The sequence below is a fragment of the Temnothorax americanus genome, unplaced genomic scaffold (assembly GCF_048541705.1).
Source record: "Temnothorax americanus isolate GAGA-0224 unplaced genomic scaffold, ASM4854170v1 Scaffold21, whole genome shotgun sequence".
Taxonomy (NCBI): Eukaryota; Metazoa; Arthropoda; class Insecta; order Hymenoptera; family Formicidae; genus Temnothorax; species Temnothorax americanus.
The window spans coordinates 2,111,055-2,125,180 of NW_027509349.1; the positions used below are offsets into that span (position 1 = coordinate 2,111,055).

The 14,126-nt window shown below is 43.0% G+C and overlaps 1 protein-coding gene and 1 long non-coding RNA gene across 3 annotated transcripts in view; both read left to right on the plus strand.

The window, feature by feature from the left end:
* The window catches only part of LOC143897736 (uncharacterized), an 83,997-nt gene that overhangs the window by 57,992 nt on the left and 11,879 nt on the right, over positions 1-14,126 (plus strand). For both annotated transcript variants that reach the window (XR_013256986.1, XR_013256987.1), the window contains exon 4: positions 12,995-13,149. This is a non-coding gene — a long non-coding RNA (uncharacterized LOC143897736). The remainder of the gene's footprint in view (positions 1-12,994; positions 13,150-14,126) is intronic.
* LOC143897734 (transcription factor SOX-14) lies at positions 700-11,983 on the plus strand. Its single transcript, XM_077406600.1, has 2 exons — positions 700-2,245; positions 9,236-11,983. The coding sequence occupies exons 1-2, from the start codon at positions 1,989-1,991 to the stop codon at positions 10,053-10,055; spliced, it is 1,077 nt and encodes a 358-aa protein (XP_077262726.1). The 5' UTR covers positions 700-1,988; the 3' UTR covers positions 10,056-11,983.

The window sequence follows — 14,126 nt, forward strand, 5'->3', positions numbered from 1 at the left end:
CCCCTCCCCTCTTCGCAACCTTCTCGTTGCACCTCCTCTCTCTTTCTCGCCCCCCCCTCCCCGTGACAAGACACTGCCGCGACTGATAACATTTATTATAAAACCTGGCCTTTTATGCTCGCCTTCCACGCTCGTGTATCTCTCTGCAAGCGGACAAAGCGAGAAAAGAAATTCTCTGCCTGATGACGATAAAGTCGACGGTTGATCGGCGAACGCATCAACGACATCATTTCGTATACCTTTGTTCAATTCTGCGCCTCTCGGACTTCTTTTATCTCTCGATTTTATTATTGTTAGCGTATAAATCGCTGAGCTCTATTGATAAATACTAATGCGATCTCTCTTAGAGCGGACCCTCATTACTTGCATCTTATTTTGTTTTTATTATAAGTTTCTTAAAATACTGAAATACATATAATTTATCGTGGCCGTTATACATATAACGTTCTCTTCTTTTTCCGATAAAACTAAGTTGAATATAATTAATTGTTTTACTGTGTATAAAGAAAAAAGAGATTTAGGAAACGTAGGGAAGTTTTGTCAGTATATCGAAACAAAAAAATTCGGGCGGCACCTCTAAAGTCCCGTGATTGCATATCTTCAACCCTTTCTCTCTTCGCGAAATCCTCTCGATCTCTCTATCCGCCACCGAGTGCACCTGGCTGACCACCAACGGAAGGCGGAGGAGAGGTCAAAAAGGCGACTACGGCGACGGCGGCGGCGCGATAATCCGCACGACAAACGCACCCATACCCCCGCCGTCGTTGTCTTCGTGAGCGGTGCGGTAGGAGAACAGAAAGAGGGAAAGAAACGGAGGAGATAGAGACGTCTCTCCACCTGTTGCGCGAACGCGCGTATCCGCTCTGGACCGCCATGCCGACGCGGCGGCCAATCGCGGCCACCCATTGGCTGCCCTAAATGGTGGGGGCCGCGCCGCCGCGACCGATTGGCCCGCTGTCTTATTTTACCCCACGTCCCACGGGAGCCGAGCCGAGCCGCACCGGCGAAAGCTCCGTCCCGCGGGTTCGCCCCAGATGCTACGTGCTTCGCGAAGTTCCTGAGGGAATCCCCGCGATTCTCTCTGTCAGTGCACCAAAAGGACTCGTGTCCGTCAGATCAAGTCGTCGCTCGAAAAAAAAAAACATATTACATCACAGAAGCGCAGAACTGTCCTGGAAGAATTGCTGAACTATAACTGTATCGTGACGACCGAAAGAAGACAACTCCTAACAGTTGAAAGAGCCTCCGTTGACAGATTAGTTTAATTTATCGTGAAATTGAATTCGAAGACGTAACAGAAAGCTGCACAAGAAGAATCCAGTGATCAATAGACGATTGCATGGTTTTTTCTGAAAAATTCATCGATTCGAAATGTCGTCCTGATGCAGTTGATGATCCAAGACGTCCATATTTTTGGAAATATTTTGGACTTCTAAAATATGCACGATTTTTTTGGGAAGCACTCATCATCAGACAAAGATTTGTCGTTCAAAGATTTTAAGGAAACGTTGCCGTTGCTCGTGAGCGTTGCATAAAGATTTATTTGTTAACTGAAACGTCTAAAGTCTTCTTCCGGGATACTATATTAAATATTTGAATAAATAGAATCACACGGAGAAAATTTAGACATATCCCAAATCATCGAAAAATGTCTTAATTGTTATTTTCGTGCAGTGAATGTGAACCAACTTGAAAAGTTTGAAGATAGAATTATCTAATCGATCGCGACCAGTCAAAGTTAGTTGACACTTAATGTTGACGATACACCAAACTCAACAAGCTTCGAAAGGTCTTGTTTACGGTAACAGTCAACAGATCAACTTTGCGGGAACCTTCAAGACTACTGAAGATAAATACCTTTAAAATATTTAAAAATATTTTCGGAAATATATATATATACGTTGACAGGATGTACGGAAAGCTATCTTATCCACTTGAGATAGGAGTGTTCTATCAATCTTTTAATCCATCAGAAATCTCGTCCACTCATGAAGAAAGCAATTAGATTAAAGATCGTGGCAGAAAGAGAACGATTCATGGAGATGTCGTCTAAGTCCCTGCATAACGAGCACATAAAACGGCCGATGAATGCCTTTATGGTGTGGTCGCGTGGTCAACGTCGCAAAATGGCACAGGAAAATCCAAAAATGCACAATTCGGAGATCTCGAAGAGGCTAGGCGCCGAGTGGAAGCTCCTGAGTGAGAGCGAAAAACGCCCTTTCATTGACGAAGCAAAGAGATTAAGGTGAGTTTACAAAATACACGTTGAACATATCAGGACACGTTGAACATGCACACAGCACTCTCGAACGCATATTTTCGAATTTGATTATTTTATACTGAGAAATTAATGATGACGTTTGAGAAATGAACTTGCTTCTCTTACTTATATATCCTGAAATTAACTTCCGAAGTTAAATTGATTTTAATGTGTGTATATTTCTCTTATATGTAATCTTAAAAGCATTAATTTATTGAAATTTTTACTTTACTATATATATAGCCATTTTTTATATCATTTTTAAACACTGAAATTTGGTATCTTTTAAACTAAATTTATTATTTTCAGAATAATTTTTATATGACAAATAATTTATATCATATAATAATATAAATATGTATTCTTTTTTAATAATTTTCTTTTTACAAGTGACAAGTGATATGTATTCATTTAACAATAAATTACGAAAATTATTGTCATATATAAATTATGATATAAATAGAATATAATTAAAATATAATTAGGCTATAATCATTAAGATATACGTAGGAGATAATTTAAAGATAACTATTTTTAAATCTTTCTATCAAAATCTCTTCTCCTCTTTCTCGCAATGTTATTTTACTTTTTATTTTCTATTTATGATGTAATAATCTTTTAATAAATTATTGCATTCTCACATTATCTGTAAGTTATATAGATAATAAAATATAGAACGCGATAAAAAAATGATTTAATGATAAAGAATAAATAATAAAATTAATGAATTAAGGTAATTGAAAAAATAGATGATGGTAAATGATAAAATAGATTTTTCTTTATTTCTTCAAAAGTTTTCAATTCTGTGTGTAATTCTGCACAAAGAGAGACTAGCCTGAGATAATAGAATTTTGATAAGACAACATATGTTGAAAATTATATTACGCGTGATAGGAAACTTGTAAATAGACATTCTTATCACCGGTTTCATGCAAGATTGCGATCAAACCTATGGTACAAATTCTACATTTTTAAACGTTGATTCTGAGACGTTTAAGATAGATTTTATTACAGATTGATATATATTTTTAGCTACGATTTGATGACAATATTTTAACATTATTGTCAGTGTACAAATTCATACATATTTTTACAAATCATGAATCAACACAGACCTTTTATTTTTTTAACCAATTATAGTCTTATCAATGATTCAATAACATCTTACGGACAATTGTTTCATCTACAATGAGAAATAAATCTGCCAAATAAATATTGATTTGTAGAATTACTTGCAATATAAATATTATTTATCGTTGAACTTTTCTCTATTCTTTCTCTCTTTCTCTAACATGACACTCATAAATATAAAATATAAAACTAGAAGAAGGAATACTTTTTACGTCATTTTTGACTGGCTTCTTTTCCGCATGGCGGCACTAATTGCTACTCAGTCACGATAATATACTTTAGATGATTGCGTTGATCGGGGTGGGGTCCGTATCAGCAGAGCCGAAGGGATCGAAAACGGCGGGAAAGCGTGCCACGCGATCGTCTCGTACTTCATAATACGGTACATTGTTGCCGAGAAGCTTAGGGGCTATGCTGCGCTTAAGCCCCGGGTTGAAATAGGGGTGAGACGTGGCCGGTATTTATAGGGCGGGCGAGAGAGACGAGCTCTTTATTACCGGCCCTGAATATTTAATCACTGTTATGAGTTTATTTAGCTCGCCGGAGCGGCCGCGCGCCGATTTTTCGAGACCGGCGCGCCCTTAAAAGGGCCCCCTTGAAAAGGAGGTCCCGGCAATCTCGCGTGAATTTTCTCTTCTCTAGAGTCCTCGTAACGTCTTGTATAATTTTTTGCGAGCTTTATTCGCGTAACGTTTTGCAATCTCGTAAACGCAATCTCATCAGAAGGATATCAGTATTAATTTTGCGATGATAATCAACCCGCTTAAAAACATTGGTTGTTTCACTAAACCTTTGAAAGTATTTTGATATTATTTGTTTCTCGACTTTGATTGCTTATTTCTTAGAGTGACAGATATTATTAAAAATTTAATGACGATTATATTTGTAAAGCAATTTATTCTATTCATTCAATAATAACATCCACATATTTTTCAACAAATAAAATCTTGAAAAAATGTCCATTAATGAAGCACATTTAAGTATTTTTTGAGTCTTCTATAGAAATTACTTCAATATTTGTGCCAATTTATTATTGTTTTATAATAATCTTATATTAATTAGATTAATAAATAAACTTGTGCTAGACCCTTCGATAATACGTGTCTTAATAGCAATATAAAGTCTTAATAACAGTATCTGAAATAACAATCGGGGTTAAAGGGGGGCGAGAGGAATAGGTTTGCGCGCAAGGTGCGTGCAGATTAAATTTGGGAACGATTCCCGCTCTCTCGCTTTTCGATCTCGTCTCGGGGAACAAGATTTAAACTGATTCCACGCTCTAACCCCGTGCCCGCATTGCAAAATATCCCGACCTCGATTTACATTTCACCCCGTCGGGGGGAAAAAAAGTAGGAAATAGAAGAAAGCGGGGGAGTCGGGCGGATGTCCCGCGACGCCGCCGAAATTTTCGGCGAAGCCGCGAATACCGAAATCGGCGTCGTCTTAAACGGATCGCCGCGCCGCGCCGTCGCATTCGTACGCGGAAAATGCAATTCCCCTGATTGACGGCAACCGACCGCGTCGATAAACCATAATTAATGGAAATGGCACTCACACCGAACTCACGGCGGCGCAATTTGTCATATTTCAATCAATCGAAATTATTGAATTTACTTGATTTGCGACCAATGCGTTTAACGTTGTACACTTTGCGGTATTTATTATACTTCACATGTAGTAGTGACATGTTTTATTTCAGTATTATACGTTATTAAATTTTCTATCGACCTCCAGCACCCGCTTGGCTTGCTAACGATATACAAAAGCGCAAAACAAAAGGCCATATTTTTCCATCGGAAATTTCTAAGAGAGAAAGAAAACCGTGAAGAGGGCCGTCGAGGGGCGCGGAAGGGGGTGAGAGGTATGGGCAATCCGAGGGAAATTTCGACGCGGACGTGTAACGGCGAATCCGCTTTTCTGGCGGATGGCAGCGACGTCGACGACGAGAGTAGGGTGGCGGCCGTAAAATAAAAGGGGGCGGGAGAGAGGAGGCGGAGGGAAACGGAAGGGAGACGCGAGGGAGGTAAAGTCGTTCCCTTGGAGCGGCGTCCTCGGTAGGAGCGGGTTCCCTTGGACCCGCGCCGTCACTGGCCCGACGTAATCTGTCCGTTCGTTCACGGCGACTCACAATGTGGCCCCCGAGATAACAAATAAAGCCCCATTGTCGCAATTGTGTGGATTTAAAAGGATTTGCCCGGCTTCTCCGCACACCCCCGCCGCTGCCACCGCCGCCGTCCGCGCTCAACGATCCTCTCTCTCTCTCTCTCTCTCTCTCTCTCTCTCTCTCTCTCTCTCTCTCTCTCTCTCTCTCTCTCTCTCTCTCCTCTCTCTCTCTCTCTCTCTCTCTCTCTCTCTCTCTCTCTCTCTCTCTCTCTCTCTCTCTCTCTCTCTCTTTCTCTCTCTCTCTCTTCTTTTTTTTCTTTCACCCGCTCGTCTTCCCTATCCCTCCTTCTATTCCTCTCGTCCCCCGGCCGTTCTACGTACCCACTTCAACCCCCTATGTGTTCCGCAGCCTCTTCCCGATTTCTCGCTTCTCTCATTGCGGTGAAACGGCTTTTTACGCGCTTTGATGTTGCATATGAACATTCCTCTGACATCATGGCGAGAAATCCGTTAATGCGATTAAGTCGCAAACAATTCTGTTAATCGAGTAGATTTTACAGATTAACTGCAAATGCATGAGACACACGAGAATGTCGAAAAGAATTGCTTATTTAGTTCCATTTAATTAAATTATTAACAGTTTGGACGATAAATTCTTGCTTCTTGGATTTGTTATCGAAATTCATTCGTCTTTTAAATAAATAAATTTTTGCGGAAAATTTTAAGATAGTTTAATCATTATATAAGGCAACTCATAAAATTAGAATAACACGTGAGCCACTCTTATCTTTTTGATCGTGGAGAAAATAGAGAGAGGGATACGCGAGAAAAAGGGCCTGTCGCTAAAACTCATCTATATAGTTAATGAAGTCCATCCCCGCGGGCGACGCGATCATTCCGGGCTTTCGGTCCCCGCGCGGTTACAATCGTAACTAATTGTTATTGTTCCTTGTCGCGACGCGGCGAGAGAGCGCGTAGCTTATGTCGTCGCGGGGATGATATAGCGCATTGTTTATCGGCCGCTAGATAGAAGCAACGCGCGGGGGAGAGTAATGGCGGACCAGAGGGAAAGGGGGAGGGATGTGCAGAGGTTGGAATTGTAAAGATTACGGCCGATGTTTATGCATTTATGCTGAGTTATTGTCGGCGCGGCTTTACCGATGTTTATGCTGATTTACGCTTTGTGCTATCTGCCGGGACACATTGTCCCCGGAATTATTATTCCGCGGTCGCGGCGGCGTTTCGCCATCCGCGCGCCCCGCGCGCCAACTCCCTCTCCCCCTCCTTTCACTTTCGAGGTACCCCCTTGAAATTTCGAATTTCGTCACACGGTGAATTCTCCATTTCGTACTTTCGTAGAAAACGATCGGCACGCGTAGACATCGAGGGAATTCTCTGCTATAATTGTTACGACTTCTTTCATCGCTGCGATAAAATGGCTGGGAATTTAACGCGAAGGAAACTGCTGGTCGCGAGCCAAAATAATAACGGCACAGCAATGATAAAACGACTTTGCTTTCGCTAAATTATTATTATGACGTGGTGCGAAGTAAATGCACCACGTTATCACCGTCGTGCCTCCGACTGCATTGTCCTGGTGGTTTCCGGCGAAATTCTTTGCGACGACCGCCGTCACCAAAAAGCCCCCGTATCTCCAAACCTCCCCTCTCGACCCTCGTCTTTTCTTTTTTTTTTATCTCCACGAGGTGAGGCATAAATAAGCACAGCGTTTGTGCGCCTCTTGGGTACATAATGGAGTATTATGTGTCGGAGATACCGCTGTTCCTCCTTTCCCTCCTCCATCGTCGCGCCAAAGAGAGGTGTGTGTACAAGATACTTACTGCAAATACCTATGGTGCCCCGTATCGTGTTCTGGAACGGTGATAATACGTCCCATTGTACGTGGGAAGGCGAGAGAACAATTTATAAAAATTGTAGGGAGGTGTTAGCGTCCGCGATAATCGATAGTCGTGTTGTTACATAAAAAATAATAAAAAGAAAGACATAGATACGAGGCGTTCTAAGAAGGCGCTCAGCTCCGTTTCTTGAGATATTCGTAATTTTATTTATGAATCCCGATTGAAAGAAAACAATTTTTTTTGCTTTCATAGTAATCGTAATAGTATAGTTAAGAATTTCGAAAAAGTCGACAGGGCAAGTTATCCGAGAAACTTAATTAATTGATATGATAATATAAAGATATATACATATAATTATTGGCGAAAGTTCTTATAGGAAATTATTTCGAAATTATTGGAAATCGTAAGAATCATACAACATTTGAAGAAATTTAAGCTCATTAAATCATTTATAATAGAGCTCTCGCTTAACGACTCTTGCCATCGGGATGGTCACGGAATTATGTTGCAGACCCATCGCAGGCTAAACTATCGCGTTCTCAGTTACGAAACTATTCAATTAAGCCGTTCCCTTCCCCTGAAATACGCGTGGAACCCTTCTCGGCTGTTCCTTCCCCTTTACTTTACCGTCGTATAACGACATCGGATTCAGCAGCGTATTTACGATAACGATGAGCTTCAACGAATCCGCGTCGAGTGAGAAAATTGAGCAGAACGAAGTTAAAAGGAAATTAATAATAAGTGCGAAAGATAGAACGCTTTTTTTAAAGAGGGACAATCTCTATTTTGTAAATACAAAGGTTGTCTGTGAAGCAGACTACAATCGTGAGAAAAACTAGCTATATTTTTAAAGTAAGTAAATAATCTTCATAAATTAATCTTTTTGTTTTCGATGAAAAATTTCTTTTAAGTCAATTGTTCCATTTTAGTTGCTCTATTTGCTTGTATCAAATATCCAGCATATCTCCATCAATCTAATATCCACCCTTTCAGCATCTCTCTCTGACGTACTGATTATTAATTAAATAAATAATAATTAGCTCGTTTACAGAAAAATTATAGAAAATTAAAAGAAAATTAATATACAAACGCGGATGTCCGTATGATAATATATACAATTATACATTTTGTGGGCTTTTAATATTTTTCAATTGAGAACTCTATGCACTTCAATCATTCCTGTGAAACTACATATTTTCGACCTTTACTAAGACTTTCCTTAATCAATAAATCAAGAATGAACTACATATTGGTCTTGATTTGATTTTCTATGACACTCATTATCTCTTCAATCCGTAAAAATTAATCTTTAATTCAAAATTTATCTTTTAATTCAATTGTAATGACAATCACTTCCATAATTTTAAAAATTAATCTAATAGCCTTTATTAAAAATGCCAAATAAGTTGTTTAAATAATTTTTTATTCTGAAAATAAATGTTGGAAAAAATAAATTTATAGTATTTAATATTATACTGTAAGCAACAAAAATTAATAAAACAGTAAAACAATTAGATTGACAATTTGTTCAAATGGAACAATTTAAGACCTCTGTATCTTTAATTTTAATTTAGACGTAAGAACATATTTTTTAGACTTTTAACTTTTAAATTACACAAGAAAATATAGACAATTTATGTACCATAGAAAATTTTCTTTTTAATTCGATACATTTAAATACACAATAACGTGTCCAAAACGTATTGTTTAGTTGTATTATTTATTCTATTAATTAGCAGTGGATCACCGCTATATATGTGTATATATAGTGATTTACCACAATGGTGGCCTTAGACCACAATTACACAATCACACCAATACACGAAAGAAATTCTAGTTGGATCTCACAGTACAATGATACAAATTGCCATCCACCTTTCAGAGCTCTTCACATGAAAGAGCATCCCGACTACAAGTACCGGCCGCGCCGGAAACCGAAGTCCCTGGTGAAAAAGGAGAACAAGTTCGGCTTCTCGATATCACCACTGATATCACCGGGCGACAGCTTGACCAATCTACCGCGCGGTCTTCTGCCGTCGTTGACGCCTCCGACGCATCATCTGATGCCGCACGAGGACCTGAAGATCCCGCGCTTCTTTCCGCCGTTCGCCTATCCGCTCTATCCGCTGCAGCACAAGCTGAGCGACGACTTCAACGGCGGCAAGCTGGCCGCCGATCTGGCCTTACAGGCCCTCTACACCGGCAATCCCTTTTATCCGAGCCACCAAACGATGTCCTGGCCGACGAGCCTGTCGGCAGCCGCCTGTCTACAACCCAACTGTAGCTGCCCGAGTCCGCCGAAGGAGTCCAAAAGACCGATTCCGTCGTCCAAGATGGACGGCCCACCCTTTTCGAGCCCGGCGAGGGCCGACGACGATGCCGTCGTCGCGGAGCGAGAAGAATCCCGGTACCGAAAGCTCGAAGTGGACTTCTCCACCAATCTGGAGAGTCATCATCAACATCATCATCATCATCACCATCATCATCAAGAGGACCGTTCCCAGGATCGCTTTTCTTCCTCTTCGTCCTCGTCGCCGCCCACGGAACAACTGGAGAGATCGTCGACGACGACGACAACGACGACATCGTCCTCGTTATCCTCGGCATCGAGCGGCAGGGTCGACAGCGCTTTCTCCGTTCAGAGCCTGACGTCGACCTCCAACAGCTCGAATTCGAGCTCGCAGCGCGGACACGTCATATGAAGGCCGCTCCCGGTTCTCCCGGACTTAAACTTCCGGGGGAGCCTGATGCCGGCCGCGTGGCCGACTGCCGATTGGTGGCGGGTGGCCCCGATGCTCTCCCCGATCCCTCAAACGACAGTCGTGAATCTGAGCACCGGTGTCGTCAAGGAGGACCCCGTCCATTTCCAAGACGAGCAACAGAGGGGCTCGACTACCGTGTCCAGGTCGCCGAGGAACGGCGTGCACATCGCCAATGTGCAGTGATCTACTCGTCTATCGCCGAGCAGTTGTACGCTCTGGATGAACATTTCGGTATCTCGCGACCGGAAGTGGGCCAGTGCTATCCATGTAATTCGGATAAATCGACGAGAGCGCGTCACGCTCTCTCCTTTTAACGGAAAAACCTCTCGTTTTGTAGTTTGGAGATCTCATTCGGAGCAACGTAATCCGCGACTAGCGAAAAAACGACGCGTAGTACGGGTCGGAAAGTGCCCGGCCGAAAAATATCGGAATTGAGGAGTAGAGGCCGTATATCGGAGAAATAGCTTCGCGACCGCAGGCCGAAGCTGGCGAAACAGAAACAGAAATCGATAACTCGGCTATACGGCCCCGAAATCCCACAAAGGATCGGGTGCAAAGGGTCCTCTCGACCGGATCGTGCACGCGAAGCTGGTTGCTAGAAGAGTCCAATTCTGATGAGATAACCAACCCTCTCACATGCCATATATTAGGAGGCGGGCGGGCGCGGGCGCGGGCGCGTTCGGGGGTGGACACGGTAGGGGGAAGGGAGGAAAAAAAAGCTCTTCTGACGGAGGCAAATCTCTTCTTTGAAACGCGGCCGTGCGAAATAAGCCTAAAACGTTCTGAATGCTAACGTAGAGACGCGCACGTACCCCGACGACGCGGTTTCGGTTGTATCTCGCGACCGGCGTCGCGCCGCGCCGCGCTGCGCCCGCTTTTCGCGAACGAAAGTTATCGATACGGCGAAATGGAAGACGCGTGGCTGGCTCTGCGAACACGCGTCGACGCGAATCCTTTTCTAATATTACGGAAAGGCCAGAAAGAGAGACATTTTCGAAGGTTGTCAGATTCATTCCATCTCGCTAAAGGTTGATTTCGTCAATGTTGTCTGGTAGTTCGAATAACGAACAGGATTATGTTCTTAACTTTTCTCTAATTGCTTCGCGGAGCATAATTTACAACGTTGTACGTGTTTATTAATATTTTGGCAATTTAATTTATTGAGATTAAGAGGCTTATTTTTTTTTTTTTTTTCACCCTCACAGCTCGGTGAAGAAATGTAATTTGAAGAATGAATTGAATGAAATGTACATTTTGATTTATTGATGTACATAATTTTACATCTAAAAAAATAAAATGAAGACAATTTTTTTATATCTTCCATAAAATGTTCACGAATCTCTGCATTTTTGGACTGATTGGTGCTTCAAAAGGCTTGATCTGAAAACAAAATAAATATTTTTCTGCATATATGCTATTTATCTCGGCAAGTTTTCCATTCTGTTTATTCTCAAAATTTTTTCACCGAGCCGTCAAAATGAATAAATCTCTTAATTTCTAAAATAAGAGATGCACACATGTTTTATACAATTTCGTTTTTGTTATATGTGTAATGAATTATTGTTGACTTGTTAAGGCGAGTTGTAACATTATTGCTCGTTCGTCGAGAGTAATCCGCTAACTTCTCCTCCTTGTAGAAATTCCCGCTAAGTATTTCTAACGACCGTAGCGAGCACTGATGCGAGTTCATTAGCGTGTACCCTAACGGGAGTAAGATGCAAGTAAACGTAAAACGTATCTAACGTATAGAAAAAAAGCATATTTCCTCTTCCTCTCTCTCTCTCTTCTCTCTCTCTCTCTCTCTCTCTCTCTCTCTCTCTCTCTCTCTCTCTCTCTCTCTCTCTCTCTCTCTCTCTCTCTCTCTCTCTCTCTCTCTCTCTCTTTCTCAATAATCACGCGACGCATTTCGCGAACGCATAGCGACGCTTCGATTAACTCGATTAATTCGGAACAAGAATAACGCGGATGCGCCACGTTAATCCCCGCCTCGACGATTACGATATCATTGTTAATTACTTCTGTAATATAATGCAACGCGTTTGTAAATAAATCTCGATCCGAATTAAGAAATATTGTCCCCGCTTCACCCCTCAAACTCCTCGCATTTTCCTAACATAATTATTTAGTTTAGGAGCACAAGCAGAGGCTTTCTTTTTCTCTTGTTAGTACAGTTTTTTTACGCTTCGATGTACATTTGAGTCAAGATAGATATTCGCAGTCATTTTTGTACGCTCGCAACCTTATCAAACGTCAAATATTAGCGGACAGCCTAAAAGTCTACGTCTGAAAGACTCTCAGCTTATCGCGAGGCTAATATCGCGCGAGTGAATACGAGCGTGCGTGCTTTGCACCACTCTCGTAGTTTTCCAAGGAAAGCCGCGAAATTAATCGGAGAGGCGGCGGGAGGAGGGTGACGACGAGGGAAAATCTCGAGGGCAATGTGAAGTTTCCTTCGTGCCCCCCCCCTCCTCTCTCCCCGCCGGGTCTACACGGGGCGGCTCGTCGTGTTTTATTTCTGATAGCGACGCCTCCGTCGCCGCCACGGGGACATTATCGCCACCGCGAAGGACCCTTTCTTCCCCCATAAAGGCAATCATGCTTTCTCCGCGGTGAGATAACGGCGAGAATGGCGGCCGGGAGACGTTTTCCACACCGTGGCGGCACGTTCCCTCCCTGTGCCACGACAATCAGTAAGAATTCTTCGCCGAGTTCGCGATCGATTTCGCGAGAAACGAAAATTCAAGTCGATACGCGTATAGATTCTTAAAGCAATTTCAGATAAAAACCATTCTGAGGCGATTTAACTTCGAAACCTATAATTTAAATTTACGTATTTATTTTTTTATTAAAAATTGAATATTTTCTCTGAATGTACTCAGGATCTATCCAACTCTATTCACAATCCACTCTAGTCCTGTTTGGGATGGAATATCATTCGCGGGTGGCGAGATTCCATGCGCTTTCGCGAATAACGCCCCATCAGATTGTTCGAAGACGACAACGACGACGACGACGACGACGGCGGGGAGAGCTGGTAAGTTTTACGGGTGGCGTACAAAGACGAAGGAAAGAGGACGAGCGGGTGGGAGAGTGCGGCAACGACTATCCTCTGACCAGGGAAGTCTACGCGCCGCACTCCATTAGTATGCGCGAAAGCGCGCCGCGCTCGATTGTGGCGGGTATTGTCGCCGAAGAATGTCCTCGTTGCGCGGAGCTTCTCGCGACTCCGGACGGTTCCCTTCGGTAAAGAGACGAAAGCGAGAATTCGAGTATGAAATGTAATCACTCTTCGAGAGAGTGAGCGCTGAGAGAGAGAAATCCCGAACCGCCACGGTTAATCCAGCAGCGCGGCTGGAAAAGGACAAGCGACAACGCTACGTGTCGATAGACGCGTGGGTGCGTCTCAGGAGTAAAATTGTCTTCCTGACTCCCGTGTCGTCGTTGCGTCGCCCCGCAATTGAATTTTACGTCAACGTTACCGCCGGGGCACGCGATGAGAAGCTTCATTTAGCCTGGAATTAGCCCGGAGCACAATCCACTAATCCTCGCCCAACACGAGCGCGCGATTCAGATTTTAAGTGATCCCTTTAGCCGCGCGGTACCTAAAATTTCCACGGAGATAAGGCGACGGTAAAATCTGTCTCGCCATTTTACCGAAATTAGCCGGGAACACAGGATCTCTTTGGGAGATTCCCGCGTCCGACGGGGGTAGGAGGGGTGGGACGGACGTTTTAATTGCGTCGCTCGTCCGCGCTCGGCGATATCAGCCGCGCTTTTATGCGCGACGCAAAAAGAGGAGGCGCGATCGTTTGATTGCGGAAAATGACGGGCGGCGGTGGGCGCGCGAGTGGAAGTTTTGAGTGGGCGTCGGTCCCGGCAGACAATGAGGCATTCAGGCGCGGCATTGTACCGGCCGACAACTGCGTTACCCTAGACAAACCCGAAATCACCGGCGCTATCGCCGCTCCAGATCCGATTATGTGAATAATAAAAAGCGTGATGACAGAGCGT